The 21,928-nt window shown below is 39.1% G+C and overlaps 1 protein-coding gene across 2 annotated transcripts in view; it reads right to left on the bottom strand.

Annotated features, from left to right (window-relative positions):
* Nucleotides 1–21,928, bottom strand: part of LOC136883441 (putative ATP-dependent RNA helicase DHX57) — a 194,387-nt gene that overhangs the window by 40,156 nt on the left and 132,303 nt on the right. For both annotated transcript variants that reach the window (XM_067155731.2, XM_067155732.2), the window contains 4 exons: nucleotides 12,146–12,259; nucleotides 9,368–9,618; nucleotides 7,689–7,824; nucleotides 2,855–3,041 (listed from right to left, as the gene is read on the bottom strand). In XM_067155731.2, coding sequence (XP_067011832.2) covers nucleotides 2,855–3,041; nucleotides 7,689–7,824; nucleotides 9,368–9,618; nucleotides 12,146–12,259 — 688 coding nt within the window. The remainder of the gene's footprint in view (nucleotides 1–2,854; nucleotides 3,042–7,688; nucleotides 7,825–9,367; nucleotides 9,619–12,145; nucleotides 12,260–21,928) is intronic.

Genomic DNA, 21,928 nt, shown 5'->3' with positions numbered 1-21,928 from the left:
GTTGCGTCTTCATGGCGGCTGGAGACTCTAATGGATGCCTCAAAGGAATAGTCACCGGCAGACATTTATAATGCAGATGAAACTGCGTTATTTTATAAACTAATGCCAAACAAAACCCTTGATTTCAAGGGAAATAAGTGTTTTGGGGGCAAACGTTCAAAAGAACGTATCACAGCTCTTTTGTGCACCAATTCCACAGGGATGGACAAACTTAAGCGTCTCATAATTGGGGAGTTTGGGAAGCCAAGGTGCTTCAAGAGGGTGCAACATCGGCCCTGTGAATACAGGCACAACTCATAAAGCACGGATGACATCTGTGCTATTCAGAGAGTGGTTGTTGGACTTGGAACGTCGGATGAAGGCCGAAAAGAGGAGATTTCTTCTATTATTGGACAATTGCTCTTCTCACAATTGTGTGCCTCGCCATTTGGAGCATGTAAAAGTTTTATTTTTGCCTCCAAATACAACTTCAACTCTGCAGCCGCTGGATCAGGGTATAATTCATGTAGTAAAGTGGCATTACCGAGCTCGTGTGGTCCGTCGAATGCTGTGCAACGTTGCCACGAATAGAGACATTAACATGAACATATTGGGAGCAATGCAGATTTTTAATGCTGCATGGAAATCCCTGAATGCAGACATTATCACAAACTGCTTTAGAAAAGCTGGAGTGGTTTTTTACAGAAGATGTTGCAGAAAGTGAAGTGTTGGATGATGTGGAAACTGAGGAGAATTGCAAGCGTTTGGGTACAATGATGGATATGCCATCTACGGTAAGTCTTACCAACTACATCAATGTAGACAGTGATGTAATAGTCCAGAAAGAAATAACCAGTGAGGAAACTGTGGAGGACATTATGAATGATAGAGATCCATGTGATTAGGAGGAAGAGGAAATGATTGTGATCGACAGAGCTTGATTCTTCAACAAGCAATGCACATGGCACATAGCCTTCAAGATTTTCTTGTGTCACGAAGTGATGTGCCAGAATCTGTTTTAAATTTATGTGCAGTGGTTGGTGACTATTTGGAACAAGCTTTTGTGTCTGGATCTGTTCAGAAGAAAATCACATACTTTTTCAAAAAATTAGGTTCTGGAACAATGTGTAGACTTGCTAGTTCTGAAAACATCTGTCAATACTGTAACACATAATGGTATTTTGAAGTTATTTGATCCTGCAACGGAAATAACAGGGCAGATGACCTCGTAATTCCGCCCCTAAAAGCAACAATAACTAACGGATATAATACTTAATGAGTTCTTAAGAATTGACTTATTTCAGTATAACAAAATTTCAGTAAAACAAATTAATTTCAGAGGCCTCCAAAATTTTGTTTTACTGGTATTTTACTGTATTCAACATGGTGGTAATAATCACAGTAATGTAGACCCATGGTATGTCACACACAATGGCACCACTCACAGGTAACACAAACCCATGGTATTTTGCACATAAGAGTAGTACACACAAGCAACGCACATCCCTGGTGTTCCGTACATAGTGGGAATAATCACGGGTGTCGGTTGCTCACATAGTGGTACTAATCATAGGCAATGTAGACCCACATTATGGCACCACCCAGAGGCAACACTGACCCATAGATTTCCTCATAGAATGGTACTATTCCCATAGCAATCCTCCCCCGTTGGTACTAATCACAGACCCATGTGGAGGCCATAGGGGTTTGCATTCCTTAGGTAGTAGAGATTATTGCTCTAAAAGGACCACAACCAGACACAAATAGTAATCACAAGTGAAGTCGACCAAGGGTGTTCATTGCATAATGGTGGTACTAGTCGCAAGTAAAATCGACCCATGTTGTTCTGCATGTAATGGTGCTAATCACAAGTAGTCTCATTGTTCTAATCCCTTGGTCGCCCCTTTTAGTTGCCTCTTATGACAGCCAAGGGATGTTTTTTTTTTTTTGCTAGTGGCTTTACGTCGCACCGACACAGATAGGTCTTATGGCGACGATGGGATAGGAAAGGCCTAGAAGTTGGAAGGAAGCGGCCGTGGCCTTAATTAAGGTACAGCCCCAGTATTTGCCTGGTGTGAAAATGGGAAACCACGGAAAACCATCTTCAGGGCTGCCGATAGTGGGACTCGAACCTACTATCTCCCGGATGCAAGCTCACAGCCGCGCGCCTCTACGCGCACGGCCAACTCGCCCGGTTCCAGGGGATGTTGCGGGTGTATTCTTTGTCTGCATCCTCCACCCCACTCACAGAGAGAGGGAGAGAGAGGAAAAAAGAAGGGATTTGACATTTCAAAAAATGAAGTACCGGACAGAGAGAAAGACAAGGGCCACGAAGGGTGTGAAGATGAAAGTGTGGGCCTCGAATACTCTAATATTATCAGGGTTGGAAAAGAACAACACTTGACCAAGGGAGGTCGGACAGGATAGATGAAAGTGAGGAGCCTGGCACAAGTAAGTGGAAGCAATGCCAGGACTCAGCTAAGGGGCCCATGGTCGCCAACTCACGCTCCCAAGTTTTAGAGCTCCTGTGGCTCCTTTTAGTCGCCTCTTACGACAGGCAGGGGATACCACGGGTGTATTCTTCGTCTGTGTCCCCCAACCACAGGGGTATGGTGTTTGTTAGGGTTAATTTTATAATTTTTATTAATTTGGGATGAAGTCCGAAATTCCTCAGTATCTTCATCATTGAAGATCTGTTGATAGTCGTACAATAATAAGCTTTTTTGAAGTCTACAAAGGTTATGACTTGCTCTGTCAGTCTTGGGTATTTTCAGTTGCTCCACTCATCTCCGAAAGGAGATAATCACTTATCAGTTGATGCGGGTCTAAACAGCCTACACCAGCATTGTACACTTGATAATTGCAGAACATGTACCTTGTAAGCCTTAAGTACAGTCAGCTGGTCACTATTTAATGTAGCAAACTCCTTCTTCTTGGAATCAGCCAAATCTCTCTTGGAAAACGGAGACACAAAGGGAGACTTGTAGCTGAGGCATGCAGCCATAGTGAGGACAGAGTCCAAGCAGCAGAAGATTGCACCAAATATGATCAGCTTACCAATCCTGTAACAAGAGTTACATACAAACCATATGTAGAGATACATGTAGCTGATATAGAAAGTGTTCAAAAATTTGGCTGTTATAACAGAAATCTTGTACTAAGAACTCATTCACCACTACTAAATAGTTGAAGGTGATCATGATTATTGTGCCAGTGGTGGAATAAAGTGGATTCACGGGTAATAGGATTAGCACAGAATTGCCGTTTCGTTTTGTTACTTGCTTACTGTCACACAAACACACAGAAGGTTTTCGGAAACGGAAGGATGGGATAGGGCTAGCACAGAATTTGATTAAGGTATCTTTCGATTGGACAAACACCATAATTGCATCAATTTATAAGCAAGGGAACTGAGAGGATTGTAATGATCAAAATACTTATTTCATCTGTATACTAGGAAAGGTGTTCAGAGGCATTTTAGAGAATACCGTACAAACATTGGTGGAGTGAAAGTTGGATGAAAACCAGTGTGATTTTAGACAAACCCAAAGGAACAGTTAGTATGTGTCAAGTAACTGAAAAATGCCACAAGAGGAAAAGACAGTTAGGTTTATGATTTGTAGATCTAGAGAAGGTATATGACAGAGTACCAAGGGAAAAGTGTTAGGGATATTGGATTGAGGGATTAGGGGCAGGTTATTACAGACAATCAAAAGTATTTATGTTGACAACCAGATACAGTGAGAAGTGATGATTGAGTGAGTTCTTGGTTTATAGTAGTTACAAGGGTAAGACAACACAGTAATTTTTCATCCTTTATTGTTCATAGTTAACATAGATCATTTCCCGAAAGGTATAAAATGATGAGGAGGAATTCAGTTGGGTGGAAATGAATTAGGCAATTTGTCTTTACTGACAAATTAGTGTTAACGGCAGACTGTACCGATGGTTTGCGATGTAATATCTTTTAGCTTCAAAACAAATGCAGTGAGTATAATAAGAAAATTAGCTTTCTCAAGACTAAAATTACATCATATAAGAAGAAACTGAAATACGTGGATTACAATTTATTCAAATTTGTATCCACCGTATTCAATACATTAAAATGTTGTTAAGATGAAATTACAACATACATTTTATCAGAACTAGTTTCAACGCCTTTTTTGCGTCATCATCAGCTGATATACATTTTAGGAAATATTGGCAAACCATAAGTTTATCTACGTCACATAAAACAAATTTTAATAAACATATTGATGATCTAAAATCCGTGTTACAATTATATTGTTTCAAAGTCCATATTATCTGAGACTTGTGAGTATTAAACTGTAAGTTGATGAGGTCCGATGTAAGTTGGTTTGCTTCCTCATAAATTAACGTGGGTTTAACAAGAACAACCACTGAAAACACATTCTTCTTAAAGCAACATTAGCTCAGTTTAACACTTCTTAAACCGTGTTGTGGAACCGTATTAAAATAATTCAATAAAATCTTCAAGCCGTTATAATGGAGCAATCGTAGTGAGGTGGAAACGAGCAGTCGGTGCTTTAAGATGTTAACAATTATCTCATTCCCAGTTCAATGCGGACCTCAAAAGATCGTCGTCCTTGCGAAGCACCGAGTAGCTTAGCTAGATGTGTTGTGAAATTTTAACTCATTTTTAAGATTAATTTTTTTACATTTCTGTTGTACATTACGTTGATGCGAAAGTACTTGGTTCGTTCTAAATACCCTCTTTAAAAAATTCGGGCTCAAATTAAAATCCATATATTTTTTGATAAACTGTATATCCTTGCCTATCTTTCCTACCTTGATTCTTAAGCCCAAATACCGATGGGCCACTATCTTTGACTGGTGGGCTTCTTCAGTTAAGTTAATACATTTCATTAATCGTCCGTATTGAACCAAGATTACAATTTACTAAAATTTGTATCCACCTTACTCGGTGCTTCGCAAGGACAACTATCTTTTGAGGTCCGCATTGAACTGAGAATGAGATAATTGTTAACATCTTAAAGCACCGACTGCTCGTTTCCACCTCACTATGATTGCTCCATTATAACGGCTTGAAGATTTTATTGAATTATTTTAATACGGTTCTACAACACGGTTTAAGAAGTGTTAAACTGAGCTAATGTTGCTTTAAGAAGATTGTGTTTTCAGTGGTTGTTCTTGTTGAACCCACGTTAATTTATGAGGAAGCAAACCAACTTACATCGGACCTCATCAACTTACAGTTTAATACTCGCAAGTCTCAGATAATATGGACTTTGAAACAATATAATTGTAACACGGTTTTTAGATCGTCAATATGTTTTTTAAAATTTGTTTTATGTGACGTAGATAAACTTATGTGTTTGCCAATATTTCCTAAAATGTATATCAGCTGATGATGACGCAAAAAAGGCGTTGAAACTAGTTCTGATAAAATGTATGTTGTAATTTCATCTTAACAACATTTTAATGTATTGAATACGGTGGATACAAATTTTAATAAATTGTAATCTGGGTTCAATACGGACGATTAATGAAATTTATTAACTTATACATGGATTATTTCAAGTATTTGGAATGTTTTTTCTACCAGGATGGTGATAAGTAATAAAGTGATTTTTATTTATTATTTTTCTACAGGTTTAATGTTGCACTAACACAGTGAAGGTTTCTGACAATACAAGGGTGGGAAAGGGCTAGGTTTGGGAAGGTAGTGGCCGTGGCCTTTCTTAAGGTACAGCCCCAGCATCTGCCGGATGGATGGACAGACAGACGGATGGAATATTTAGAAAGATCACACCTTCCTCTCCACAAAAATTAGTTTTAATTATCTTAATAATGCATTGAATTTTAAATATAAATTTATGAAGATAGCAAGTTCTAAAAACGAGAAAAAAAATCCTGATGCAGCATTGGATGCCAGCTAGGTTAATATTTTGAAATATGGCAAATACTGAGTACACATCTACTAGAACATACTATTACATAAGGGGCGGTCAAATGAAAACTGAACACCCACCTAACACACATTTCACATGTAAGGTGGCAAAACTGTTGTTATGCATCATTACTGCCATCGCTGTGGTAGGAGAACTGCATAGTCACAACTCACAGGTGCACACAGTTGTTGGGTTATGTCTTTGTTGGTGTGCGGACTAGTCTAGTGTGTTCGTCCAGCTGTAGAAATGGAGGCAAGCAAAGAAGAACAGAGAATTGTGGTTCGTTTTCTCGAGGCTGAGTGTGCTGGAGTATGCACAACTCATTGTCGCATGTCTGCGGTGTATGGTGAGCACTGCATGTCCATGACGAGCGCACGAGTGGCATAGGAGATTCCAAGAAGGGTGCACATCATTGCACGATGATACGCACCCAGGATTGGCCCATTGAGCCATTACTCCTGATGTGATAGGGTGGATTGATAGCCTTATCCGGAAAAACGAACGAATCACAGAGGAAAAATTCGTGTTCAGGTCGGCATTAGCCATTGCTCCGTGCATGCCATTATCAAAAATAATTTGCATTTCCGCAAAATTTGTGGGCAGTGGGATCTGCATCAACTGACGGAGAGAAAAAAGGCTGACAGAACGGCATCATGTCTGAGTCACCTGCAGCGATGCCACGAGGAAGAGTATGCATTTCTGTCCCGTATTGTCACAAGAGATGAAACGTGATGCCACCATTTCAAGTCCAAGAGCAAACGGCAAAGTCAACAATGGAAACATCGCAATTCTCCCCTGTCAAAGAAATCCCAAGCTATTCACACAAGTTGCGGTAAAATCATAATGACCTTCTTTGACTTCAGGGACTCTCTGCTAGTCGACTTCCTCGAGCGTGGAACCACAATCAATGCACAGCGCTATGAAGACACTTTGCAGAAACTGCGACACACCATAAAGTCAAAATGCCTTGGAATGCTGTTGGACAAATTCAGCCTGTTGCACGATAATGCTCGACCCCATACTTCAAATCTGACGAAGGCTACGCTTCAGCAACTTGGTTGGGAAACACTTCAACATCCTCCGTACAGCCCGGATCTTGCACTCTGTGATTTTTAAATTTTCAGTGACCTGAAGAAAGACATTCGTGGGCATCGGTTTCATTTGGATGAGGAAGTGCAAGAGTGGGCGTGGTTGTGGATACGTCAGCGACTTACTTCTTTCTACAAAACTGGAATTGATCGTCTCGTCTTCCAGTGGGATAAATGCATTTTAACGCTTTTGGTGATTACCTGATTACTTTTGAATAAAACCATTCTATAGTTATTTTGTAGCGGCTGTTCAGTTTTCATTTGACTGCCCCTTATAGATTCTAATCTAATTGGTCAATTGGTAATTCTTGCCATTTGTTACTTGACAATGGGTTCACATCAAGTTACTAAAGGTTGTCATCTGTACACGGGAAACAACCCAAATTTTTAGGAAGAGGTATAAAACTATATCACAGAACCCACTTCATACCTATTTGAAATTATCTCAATCTATAATTGACACACCTGAAACGTCAGAATCCTCATGTTCACTTGGAGTATAATGGTTATCCTCGTCCTGAATTTCAGCAGCAATTAAATAATGCACCAGTAGTTTCTATGGGTGGTGTCTCCAATGTGTTAATATAATAATGACAAAAGTTTGCCAACAGTTTGCCAAATACACAGGCATACTGGTGGAACACAAAATTTTACTGAGACTTGACACAATCTGAAAAGATTAACTCACCGAACATCAACAGGTAGAGCAGCAAGATGACGTCCAAGTGGAGTAAGCTGATTTTCAAGATCCAGAGCTCCAACATCTTTGAGTCTCACAAGGGCTGAATCAATGCTCTCACATGGTGGTGGTTCTAATGTTCGCCCTATGGACAAAATATTTGATTGTCGGTATCATCTTGATCATCTGTTTGAAGCAAATGAACTAAGAGCAGCAAGTGTGCTGTTGCTACTGTTATTCAAAATGGTAATGGATATAATTGTGAAGGAGAGAATGGAAATATATGAGGATTGCTTACAGACTTTCCAGAGCAGAGAAAAGTCACAATTATTGGCTTGAAGAAATTAGGGAAAACCTAAATGAAACTGGCATTAACAAACAAACTTTTCAAGATAAAATAAAATTCACAAACACAAATTTTCTGTAAAGCCCACCCGACTCAACACAGGATGGACGAACAACATAAAAAGGATGACGAGATATTGGGAAGAGAAGAGAAAGAACCAAAAAAAGTGCTAAAAATTACAAGCACGCTCCTTAGTTGGGCATAACAATTTGATAATAATAATAATAATAATAATAATAATAATAATAATAATAATAATAATAATAATAATAATAATAATAATAATAATAATAATAATAATAATAATGTTATTTGCTTTACATCCCACTAACTATTCTTACGGTTTTTGGAGATGCCAAGGTGCTGCAATTTAGTCCTGCAGAAGTCCTTTTACGTGCCAGTAAATCTACCAACACGAGGCAAACATATAGCACCTTCAAATTCTACTGGACTAAACCTGTCGAGTTGGGGTCAGAAGGCCAGCACCTCAACCACGTGAGCCACTCAGCCCAGCGACAATGCTGTTGATGTAACCATAACGTACATAGACATGATAATAAGCTTTTGGGCTTTTGCCATGTCGAGAAATAAGGTGAAATTCTTTACATTTCACAGGGGACTTTGCTCCACGTCTTCAAAAGAAAATTTTGTCCGTTCTTGAGGAAGACTTCTCTAAGAACAAAGGTGTGAATTTAAGAATTATTTACCCTTGGTTTATTGTAAGTGGTACTCTCATCTGTCCCCAGATGGCTCACTGTGCCTTCCAAGTGGGAGGGATGACACAATCTTAGCAACAATAATTTACATAGTTGAGGAGGCTAATAGATGGCACTGAAGTAAAAAAATCAATACTTCTTGCCCACATCACACGTTCTGCTTGTCCTGTAAAATCTTCTTGAAGCAGCTTAAGGTATGATTTCCAGGAGAACAGCATATATGACTAGAAATAACACTTGTTTGTTTCTTTCCATGACTTATGATGACCTATGATGATGTATAAAATGACACATGATCTAATTCCCATCAATAAATTGTCACTGTATTAAAAAGGTGGATCCTTAACATTTTCAATTTGCTGTAATCCCAGTTCAATACAGAACATAATGAAGTTTCTAACTTTTAATTATGATGACCTATCGGTCCTCCTTTCTCTTTCTTTTTTTGTCCATCCTCTGCTCCTAGTCTTTCACCATGTGAGCACCATGAACACCAGGACTCTCTAGGTATGGATATCTAAGAAATGGTGAATTACAGATTTTCTAAAGGGCAAAAATCAATGAGCCTCAGCTGAGAACAAATTTGCACTATTGATTAGTTAAGAGGGTTAAAACATTTATATTACCTAAAACCTGATGAGGATTCATGTTTGAGAAGGATGGCAGAGTCTTGATGCGCAATAGGAGCTGTTCTAAGGGCACTCGGTGGAGTTCAGGAACTGGCTGGGCCAAGAAGTGGTAAGTGTACCGGTGTTCAGTGAAGAGGTGAATGCACACACCAGGCATCACACGGCCCGCTCGACCTTTCCTCTGCATTGCGTTTGCTCGTGACACCCACACCTGTTCCAGACTCTCCATGTTTTTGTTGGAATCAAACCTGTAAACAATAGAAAACAAATAATATTTCTAAATATTCTCATTTTAAAAATCTTAGGTTGCTTTTTATTCCAGAAAACATGTAAATGTTAGAGAAATAAAGAGTAACTTAGCAAGTAAGGAAAAGAAAAGCACATTCATATTTCTGACACTAAACAATGTCATGCAATCTTAAGTCCAAGATGTAGCACAGTCCTGAGTGGAGTGACATTACAGCGAGACCTTATCTAGATAAAGCACTATTTCTCCGTAAGTCAATCCTATATTACTTGATTTCTCGTCTATATGAAGCCTGTTCAAAAATTAACCAAACAGTTTCCAGTGAGTGACGCTCTGTAGTGACATCCTTCTTAAATAACTAACCATTTGCTGTGCATTTCTGAAACAATTAGTTATCCCTAATCAACTGTTAGGTTGCGAGTGTGTGGAGTATGTGTTACAATTGTTGAGATGTATGAGTATCAACAAACAATTCTGCTTCAAACTAGAGAAAATGTTTACAGAGACATACCAAAGGATGATGACAGTTTCTGGAGATCGGTGCAAGATTCGTACACAGTGTTACAAGTTGTTCCAGCATTTCAAGAACGGTCGATAGTCAGCGGACAATGACCCATCTTCATTTCTGATGTTCAGTTGTGTCTCCTTATCGTGTGTCATGAAATTCTCATGGAAAGGTCAGAGATTCTCGTGGAAAAAACAGAAATGTTAATTTCCAATGTAATTCTCATAGGAAACTTGAAATAATTGTCCTGTCAAGTAGCCTACGCAGTGGCCTCCACTACATGCACTAAGTGTGCTAGTTTCAATAACGGTCCAATTATATTGGAACTAACATTTCTGATTTTTCTATTTCATGACAAGATCCTACTGAGAGGTTACATTCTTCTGCTATTTCGTGGATTGTCAATTTGTCCTGTCAACTTCAACAGTGCTGTGTACCACAGATTCCTACACGAGAGTCAAACAGTGAACCGCTGGTATTATTTAGAGAAAATGTCAACAGAAAAAGATTAAACTTATGAAGAAACAACTCCTAACAGCATTGTACTGGCTGATGAAAATAAAACTAGCCCGGAAAATATTTACAATATGACTGACGCGGGATTGACCCTTGCCAACATCACAGAAAATGCTGGAAATGGCTTCATCTGAAGAAATGAAAAACTGAGGATCCAAAAGTCCTGGCTCCACTTCACTCAGAAACCACTGGCAGAACTCAACACGCAAAGGTACCTCTCGATGCTTTAATGCATGCTCAACGGTAAATTTGTAAGGATACAGATGCAGGTCCTTTGTTTATAATGTTTCAACATGACGATCTCGTAATTCCCACTTGCACAGATAAACTGTGTTGAGACATCATCGGATTTCATTCCGGGCTTTCCTTCACTCGAGCAATGTTTTCTGGAGTTCAAAATATTTTTGTATAGTTTTTGTTCGTTACAGAGCCCGTCTCGTGCCATTTTGCCACTAAGTTTTGCATTGCAGACTTTGCTGGAGGTTTCACCAAAACACTTCCGCCCTCCTGCGCAAACAGTTCCGCACAGGTTTTCCACAAATTGTGCTTCGCATAACACCCGCCAATGAATGCACATGCTGTTAACATTGATGCTTACACGGCCTGTACTTGTAGACATGATGTGGGCTTTTGGGCTTATGCCGTGTCAAGAAAACAAGGTGACCGGGTGAGTTGGGCGTGCGGTTAGGAGCGCGCAGCTGTGAGCTCGCATCCGGGAGATAGTGGGTTTGAACCCCACTGTCGGCAGCCTCGAAGATGGTTTTCCGTGGTTTCCCATTTTCGCACAAGGCAAATGCTGGGGATGTACCTTAATTAAGGCCACGGCCGCTTCCTTCCAACTCCTAGGTCTTTCCTGTCCCAACGTCGCCATAAGACCTATCTGTATCAGTGCGACGTAAAGCAAAAAAAAAAAAGTGAAACTCTTTACGTTTCGCAGAGACTTTGCTCCGTGTCTTCAGAAGAAAATCTTGACTGTTCATGAGGAAGACTTCTACAATTATGAGCGTTTGAATTTAAGAATCCATTACCGTTGGAGCTGTAGTGGTACACTCATTCGTCACTGGGTGGCTCGCCCATGTCATGTATACATGCTGTTTTATCATGAGCACCATTTTGTGTTGCATTCTACTGGTCACTAAACACGTCTGCTCCTCTCACCCACTCACACATAATGATGAAGTGACGTACTTGGGAGATGTGAACGTGCAGGCATGTGTCAGCAATCGATTGGCAATTCAAAATCATGGTTTCGAGCATTTCCTGTAATGGGCAGTTCTTCTGTTCATTAACAACAGTCAATTCTGCACCAGTTTTATAAATATTTTCTGGGCACAGTTTTTTTTTCATACCCTATATTAATACTGGAGGACAGTGGTTCGAAGGAAACAAAGCTAACTAGGCTGCAGGATACCTGTACAGAGCTATTTTCAAAGTGCAGTAATTTCTTGAACAGGCCTCATTTTCTATGACTATTGGATGATCAGAATATTTAAATTTGAAAAAATACCTTTTCTCTTTCATTCTGCCACTGTCAATGACAAACACACAGTCATCAATGGTGACGGAAGTCTCTGCTATGTTTGTGGATAGAACAATCTTGCGTACACCTTCCTTAGGCCTCCTGGAAATAGATGTACAGTACATTGAGTCGTATTATGCAATACAAGATAAAACACTTTGAATCTGCAAAACAAATTTTCAAAAAAATATGTGCTATTCGTAAATCATTGGACTCTACCAAGTTATACAAGTCATACTGGAATTTAAAGTACAACAATCTTTAAAAAAATCAGAAATCATCAATGTAGTAGAACCAAATATATCAATGCAATCCACAGATTTTATACAAAAGATTCAGGTATTGTGATGTCATTAAGCATTGATTGTGGGAACACAAGCAGTTGTTACAAAATGGCTGACAGTGATGTTCAATCAACCATCAATCATCTGCATTAGGGCAGTCATCCAGGTGGCAGATTGCTTATCAGTCTTTCGTCCCAAAATCGTCTCAACATCATAATACAAATTATATGTTTCATGGTACATAACCTCTGATTGTGATTCACTCCTAAAATTTGAGGTTAAACAGTGTTCTCAGCAGTGTTTAAACATGGCTGGTTGAACATCTGTTTTAGACAGTGTCTAAGTGATAAACAACATCTTTGCAATGTGGCAGCCATACTTAGACATTGTTTACCTAGTCTCTTCTTAGATAATTTCAAAGAATTTGGAAATTTATCAAACATTCCATTTCGTAAATTATTCCAATCTCTGACTCCTCTTCCTATAAACAAATATTTGCACCAATTTGCCCACTTGAATTCCAACTTTATCTTCATGCTATGATCTTTCCTACATTTAAAGACCCCCACTCAAACTTATTCTATAATATTAATGTCCGGCTCCATGGCTAAATGGTTAGCATGCTGACCTTTGGCCACAGGAGTCCCGTGTTCGATTCCCGGTGGGGTCGGGAATTTTAACCATAATTGGTTAATTTTGCTGACACGGGGGGCTGAGTGTATGTGTCATCTTCATCATCATTTCATCCTCATCACGACGCACAGGTCACCTACAGGTGTCAAATCGAAAGACCTGCATCTGGCGAGCCGAACTTGTCCTCGGACACTCCCGGCACTGAAAGCCATACGCCATTTCATTTCTATAATAATAATAATAATAATAATAATAATAATAATAATAATAATAATAATAATAATAATAATAATGTTGTTTTTGGTTTATGTCCCACTAACTACTTTTTACGGTTTTTGGAGACACCAATGTGCTGAAATTTAGTCCCGCAGAAGTTCTTTTATGTTCCAGTAAATCTACCGACATGAGGCCAACATATTTGAGCACCAAACTTATTCTTTTACTAATGTCATTCCATGTCCTCTCTCCACTGACAGTTCGAAATATACCACTTACTGTTGATAAACTTTACCATAATAGGTATTTGTTCCTGTATTGACTTGTCTAAACCTATTAAATACTATTTTAAAGTTTTTAATAGGTTTACATACAACTTAGTCAAGCAGCTCATATCCTTTCCCCCAAGTCTTCCTAATCCAAACTTTGCAACATTTTCATTAACACTACTCTTTTGTCGGAAATCACCCAGAACAAATTGAGCTGTTTTTCTTTGGATTTTTCTCAGCCCTCAAATCAAGTAATATTGGTGAGGGTCCCAAATGCTGGACTCTAACTTAATGTTTAATAATGTTATTGGCTTTACGTTCCACTAACTACTTTTACAGTTTTCAGTTTTCACAAATGGGGTCAGAAGGCCAGTCCTTTAATCGTCTGAGCCACTTAGTCCGGCAATTCTAAATTAAATCTTATTCTCGTACCTATAGAAATTAGAGCCTTGAACAATTTCAAAAGAACAGAAGCCCGTTGAATCTACGGACATGGAAACCAGAATGTTAATCTTTTGCGGTCATATGTTGGATATGCTCCAATATAATAATCCCTTCTTGTGCCTGCATGCCAGAATACTTTTGTCATATGTTTACTGTAAGAACAGAGGGTATTAACAGGACATTTAGGGCCGATTGCAGAAGTGGTGTTTACATGATGTTCACTGTTAAACAAAGTCCAAGTATGCATGCCACATTGCAAAGATGTTATTCATCATTTAGACACTGTCTAAAACCGATGTTCAACCAGCCATGTTTCAACACTGCCGAGAACACTGTTCAACCTCAAATTTAGGAGTGAATCACAATCAGAGGTTATGTTCCATGAAACATATTGGGCCGATTGCAGAAACGATGACTAGTTTTAAGCCTTAGACATCGTCTACCTAAACAACGTCTAAATCAAGCACGACCTTCCATTGCATAAACAATGTTCAGTCGATGTTTAACTAGACATCGCTTAAAGTTACAATTTTGGTTTTAAAATGGAGACAGAAGTATCTTTCATGCCACTCTTTGCTTCATATGAATAGTAACACAGTAAGGTTTCCACCTATTCAGTACTAATATGTATTTACAATGTTATAAATACATATTAGTACTGAATAGGTGGAAACCTTACTGTGTTACTATTCATATGTTATTCTCAGTTCAGTACGGACCAACAAAATGAAATTCATAACCCTTGACTCTTTGCTTGTCGCAACCAATGAAATTCGTCGGTGCGCGTGCCGAACGCCAGTCAACTGTTTGTCTTCCTACACATTACTCAAATATGGCTGAGCATGACTTGCCCACAGATAAGAGTATCGCTTTCGGTGGAAATTAAATCTCTTAATATTATCGACACTAAAGCGACACTCCACTGTATGGGGAAGTGTAGCTTTCATTATAGCGTTCTTACAGTGAGTGTAATCTGCTCATAAATACGGTAGCTTTGACGAAGGCAAGATGAAACAATAGTAATGTGTAACCGAGTGTGTTGTACGGGCCATATAGTTGCAGCTTGCATTCTGGAGATCGTAGGTTCGAAATCCATCATCGGCAGCCGCGAAAATTGTTTTCCGTAATTTCCCTATTTTTACATCAGCCAAATACTAGGGCTGTCTCTTCTTCCCCAGTCCTCTTTAAACAATAATCACCACCACTTGCCTTTTCCTATCTGATAATTGCCAAAAACTTATACGATTATATATATTAAAAAAACCATACAACCTACTTTTTAGTTTTCACTATTATGTGTGTTTACTTGGCAGTAAATGTAAGTGAATCCCTCCCGGTCGATGTATGTGACAGTCCTCTGATGATCGGGGCACGCAATTCTGATATGTAGTCGAAGTGACCTATCATTCCGTGGAAATTACCCTATGTATATAATAAAATACATCAGTTGCCAAGAATTGTATTCATTTTTTTTTTTGCTAGGGGCTTTACGTCGCTCAGAAACAGATAGGTCTTATGGCGATGATAGGATAGGAAAGGGCTAGGAGTGGGAAGGAAGCGGCCGTGGCCTTAATTAAGGTACAGCCCCAGCATTTGCCTGGTGTGAAAATGGGAAACCACGGAAAACCATCTTCAGGGCTGTCGATAGTGGGATTCAAACCTACTATCTCCCGGATGCAAGCTCACAGCCGCGCGCCTCTACGAGCACGGTCAACTCGCCCGGTGAATTGTATTCAAGTTGACAGTTACCGGACTATCACTTTGTGAGTCTCAAGAAACAAATCTCGAAAAGCGAAACCTTACTTTAAGATCCATCTCCCCGTGCATGTCAAAAGACTTGCTGCAATTTAGCAGCGGTCGACCCACACAGAGGTCGGACTAACCTTTCTTCCCGGAATCATCTCAACATGATAATACAAATTACATATTTCAATGTACATAACCTCTGATTGTGATTCACTCCTCTCATTTGAGGTTAAACAGTGCTCTCGGCAGTGTTTAAACATGATCGGTTGAACATAGGTTTTAGACAGTGTCTAAGTGATAAATAACGTCTCTGCAATGCAGCAGCCATACTTAGGCATTGTTTAACCGTAGACATCGTCTAAATACCGTTTCTGCAATCGGCCCGTAATTTATATTATCATGTCGAGACGATTCCAGGAAGAAAGGTTAGTCCGACGGCCTCTCTGTGGGTCGTCTGTTGTGCAATCCTACCAATTCATTTGAAATGTACGGATAGATACAGTATAAAATATTATTTCGCTTTTTAAGAGATAATAAGGGACTTATTTCTTCAGACTGACACGCGGGACAGTCCGGTAACAGCCAACTTGACTACAGTTCTTGGCAACCAATATATTTTATTATGTTTGGGATAATTTCCCTGGAATTACAGGTTACTTTGACTACATTCATATCACAATAACTTGTCCTGATCTTCAGAGGTCTGTCACATACATCAACCAGGAGGGATTCAGTTATATTGTGCTAATTCAGATAAGTTTTCAGCAAGCTATGAGACAGGAGAAGACAAGGACTGGGAAGAGCTGTGCCCATAATAACAGCCCCAGTATTTGCCTGGTGAAAAAATGGGAAACTATGGAAAACAATCTTCAGAGCTGCCGATTGTGCGTTTCGAACCTATAATCTCCAGAATGCAAGCTGCATCTACAGAGCGTTCCAACCTTAAATTGCAGTACAGCAGTAATGGGATAATTCCATCTCTTTCCTTCTCCCATGTTTTGCGAGTAGCGCTGTCCTACTCTAATGCAGCGAGTTTGCCAAATATCCGTAAATCAGAATGTTATCGGTTAAAATGGGTGAATATCGTGTTATGTACAGAATTTCAAGGTGCATTTGATGCCGTTAACAAAAAATGTAAAAAAAAAAAAATTAGTGTGAAAATGGTAATATAATGGAAAGTTTCGCCAAATGCAAAATCTTCATTGCATAGAACTTATCATGGCATAACTCCAATTTTATATTCATTATTTTCCTAATTTTTTTTACTGCTGGTAAAGAAACATTTCAGCTCGATGTAGATAAGTTTATTTTTAAATTTAAATAATAACAAAATGCAGTATATACGTTTATTTTCAGTCATGTTCAGGGAATTGTATGTGTAGGCACGAAAAAGTCAGTCGCTGGCCAGCTTCTTTCCTATTGAATTTGCATCGGGGGTCAAAGCGAGGCCACAGATATGGAAGTTATTTTTAAAACAATCCCGAAGTTCCTATCTTGCTTAGTTATTAATTTGTGACAGGAAGAATATCTCCTTGAATTTTGGTTTCGCGCGTGACTCGGCTGGCTGTCTGTCTGGCTGGCTGAAGTACCGGTAGTGTTCACCCAAACATGCGCTTTTAACATTTCTAGACAGTCGCATGCAGTGCAGTGCTCATTTCGTCAGTAGCATGTATAATAGTAATTAAATACATATCAGTGACACATGTACAATTCTTGAGTGAAAGTGTATTTCGTTTGTGTGATTCGTGAGTTCGTGCTCGTGCGTGGGGATCTAATTTCGAAGAAAATGTGCAGAAGGATCATGCCATGGTTAAAGCAAAGCAAACGCTCTTCGAATATGGAAGTTATTTTTAAATCATACTCCAAGTCCCTATCTCGTTATCTCTTAATTTATGACAGGGAGAACGTCTCGTTTGTTTACGTTTCACGAGTGACTCGGCTGGCTGAGCTTTTAAATATACTGGCAGCCGTGTGCAGTGGTGTTCATTTAATCAGTATTATCAGATTGATTAAATAAAGATCAGTGATATATATACAGGGTGAAGCGTAATTCGCGCACTCGGGTGTCGCAGCGCGACTCCTCACATGCCAGCAATACAAAAATGTCTCTCACAAAACTTCGTCCTGCGAGTATATCCAGCAGAAAAAGGACATTGAAGTGTGGCAATCTGGCAACACTGTAACCACATGTAGAGTAACTACCTCTGTCAGCACATATTAGTCGTGCTGTACAGTTAGTGCAGTGGATAGAGTTTTTGGTTGGCATGCAGGAGGTCGATGGTTCGATCCTGGGTTGAGGCGCATTTTTTATTTGCTGATTTCCATCTGACATTACCTACTGTAATACAGTAAGACACCGTTTCTGAGGTCATATGTATCCTACATTTACAACAACAACAAAATAATAATAATAATAATAATAATAATAATAATAATAATAATAATAATAATAATAATAATAATAATAATAATAATAATAATAATAATAATAATACGCCGAGTGTTGGGCAGCGGGAAATAACCTGACTCCCTAAGGGGGCCAACGGCTTCGGGCGAATGAGCCCCTTTGGGTGGGGTGATGGTCCCCACAGTGGAGGAAATGCCACTGGAATCCATTATGCAGCGTCTGTTCTCCAGGTTAGGGGCGGCTGCACAAGGCGTCTGTACTCCAGAGGAGCGGCCTCATTATCACCTCACTGGATCACATCCAGAGTTGTAATTCGGGACCTAGTCCCACACAGGTGACACCTTGACAGTCAACCATGGAAGGTCTTTTAAGGAATACTCCACCGGCTGAACCAAGAGTTCAGAGAAGGCAGCATTCGGATACGGTGGGCTGCCACCTGAAAGATACTGTGAAGTCGGAGGCACGGAAATACCCCAGTACTACATACACGAATGAGACAAAATCAAGAATCAAACCAAAGCAGATAACATACTTCTCTACACACAACATAAACTCACTCATGCAAACCGGTAAACTAAAAGTGATCACCGACATAATGGACCAACACAAAATTCTTATCATGGGATTACAGGAAATTAGAAACACTGACCAGGATGCCTTGGAATCTCAAGGGTACAGACTTTATAAAGGTATACCCAGGAAGAGAGTGATGAAGAATGTCCCACAATTTGGAACAGGATTTTTGGTCAGCCTTAAAATAATAAACTCAGTTCAAGAATTCAGATCACAGTCTCCACGACTCTCAATGCTCACCTTAAAGGCATCTAATAAAATCTATACTATAATAAATGCCCATGCTTCCACTAATGATAAAAACAACTCCTCAAAAGACCAGGAGGAAACAGGAGAATTTTGGGACCTATTGGACCAGACCATAGATAACATCCCCAAACACCATATAAAATTATTAATAGGCGACTTCAACGCTCAACTAGGCAGAGAAAGAAAATACCGTGACATCATCGGAAAATGGCCAGCACACAAGAAAACAAATAAAAATGGAGAGAGACTAGTTGACCTGTGTAGAAACCATAATTTAATCTCAAAATCTACATGTTTTAAGAGGAAACCTCAAAAACTCAAAACATGGAAACACCCTGACTACACTAAAGGAGAATGGCAACTGGACCACGTCTGCATGGACAAATACCACCACAAAGAGATCTATAACGTCAAAGTCCTCCGAGGAATAGACACAGGTTCAGATCACTACGTAGTTAAAATTAAAATTAAACTCACTCCCCAGAGGAGACAACAAAAGCAAGCCCTTAAAACTAAAAGAAAAATAGATCCTACCCAGCTAATCAACAACAAAAATTACCAGAAAGCAACTGAAAAAATAAAAATCACAGACAAACTTGAAGACTTAGTACACAGCCTTAAACAAATTGCAGAAGACCTAGCTCCAATTAAACCACGTAAAAAACACCAATGGTGGAACAGTGAATGTGATGAAACAGTGGAGAAAAGACATCAGGCATGGCTATTACATCAGTCCCAAAAGACAGAAATATCCTATCAAAAGCTAGTAAAACAGAGAAAAGAAACTACCCAAGTCTTAAGAAGAATAAAAAGACAACATCATAAGGACACCCTGCAGTTAATTGAAGAACAGTTCAGTAAAACTAAATCAAGGGACTACTACAAAACCTTCAGAAAGCAGCTCCAAAAATATGAACCCCCGACCCTACTGATGAAGGATGAAGATGGTAAGCTGGCCCATAACAATAAAGACAATGCAGAAATTCTGGCTAAACATTTCAACAAGCTTTTAAATTGTGAGGAACCTACAGAACTCCTTCATTTGGACACCAACACCCCGATAAAAACATCAATCCCCCCACAATAAAGGAAGTCTACCAAGCTCTGAATAAATTAAAAAACTACAAAGCGCCAGGAGAAGATCAGACCTTTGCGGAAATCTGGAAATATGCAGGAACCTCAGCAAAAGTTGCCCTCCATCAACAACTTGTCTCTATCTGGATTAAAGAAGAACTACCAGAACACTGGACAACAGCCCTCATTCATCCTCTGCACAAAAAAGGGGACAAAACCGACCCTAATAACTACAGGGGAATCTCTCTCCTAGACATAATATACAAAATATTTTCAATAATCATCCTTAATAGGATAAGTTTACAACTTGAGAAAGAACTAGGAGAATATCAAGGAGGTTTCAGACCCTGGAGGAGCTGTCCTGAACAGATCATGAGTCTTAAGTTGATAATGGACTATAACAGGAGAAGAAACAGAGATATGGTGATAACATTTGTAGATTTCAAGAAAGCTTATGATTGCATCCATAGAGAATCTCTGTTTAAAATTTTAAGACACCTTGGACTACACCCCAAATTAATAAACATGATAGAATTGACTCTCACCAATACCAAGTCAAAAGTGAAGTTTAGGGGTGAAACATCAGAGACATTTGAAATTAAAACTGGACTACGGCAGGGAGATGGGCTCTCACCACTATTATTTAACTGTGCTCTAGAAATGGTAATGAGGGAATGGTTTAGAAAATGTCCCCCCAAAATAAAGATTGGCCGAAAAATCAAAACAAATTGCCTGGGTTTTGCTGACGATTTAGCATTACTAGCAGTGGACATAAAAGAAGCAAAAACCCAGATATCAGAACTTCAAAACATTGCAAATAAAATTGGCCTCAAAATATCATTTGAAAAAACAGAAATTATGCCCCAAAAACCAACACAGCTAAAAGAAGTCACCATAAATGGTAATAAAATCAAAATAGTAACTCAGTTTAAATATCTTGGAGAAGTAATAACACATAACTTAAATGAAAAAATCTCAATCCAAGTAAGAACAAATAGATTAGCTAAAGCACAAAAATTAACATGGGATATCTACAAAAAGAAATGTCTATCAATAAATACAAAAATAAAACACTACAACACAGTTATAAAACCGGAAGCTACATATGCAGCAGAAACACTCTTTTACCTGAATAAACAATCAAAGACTGACAGACTTCAGAAAATTGAAAGGAGGATTGGAAGAACCTGTATCAACAAAAAATATCAGAAAGATGGACAGTGGCGGTTAATACCTAACAAAGTCGTGTACAAAGAGCTAGAACCCATTACAGATACTATGCGTAAGAGGAGACTGGGATTCTTTGGACATATCACGAGGATGCAGGACTCGAGACTTCTGAAACAACTAGTACAACACAATCTCTTCTCAAAAAATACCACAACAGGATGTAAATGGATCAGAGAAGTAAGAGAGGATCTGAAGGAAATAGGCCTTACAACAGAAGACACCAAAAATAAGATAAAATTGAATACAAAACTCAAGAATACAAACCTCCGCTTTACCCTTACACAAAACAAACCAACAACACGCACATTTTCAACTGAGGAAAGGGCACGAAGATTGGAGCGTCTGAAGAAGTACTGGGAGGACCGCAAAGCCCGAACAATCCCTTCAAAGAGACCTGAACGACGGACTGACTAAAGTGATCCTATGTGGTCATAAAATAATAATAATAATAATAATAATAATAATAATAATAATAATAATAATGCATTGAGACCGTGGTGATAACACATACAAATTGTAACCGAGTTTGGACATTATTCGCAGAGCACGTTGCTAGGCCTACTGGTAACGTAAGGCCCTAACGAAATGTAATGGACCTGAACGAGGCAAGAATAATAGTTGGTACTAATCTATGGGTCCGCCTCTG

The sequence above is a fragment of the Anabrus simplex genome, chromosome 11 (genome assembly GCF_040414725.1).
Source record: "Anabrus simplex isolate iqAnaSimp1 chromosome 11, ASM4041472v1, whole genome shotgun sequence".
Taxonomy (NCBI): Eukaryota; Metazoa; Arthropoda; class Insecta; order Orthoptera; family Tettigoniidae; genus Anabrus; species Anabrus simplex.
This window is presented reverse-complemented; position numbering and strand designations above follow the sequence as displayed.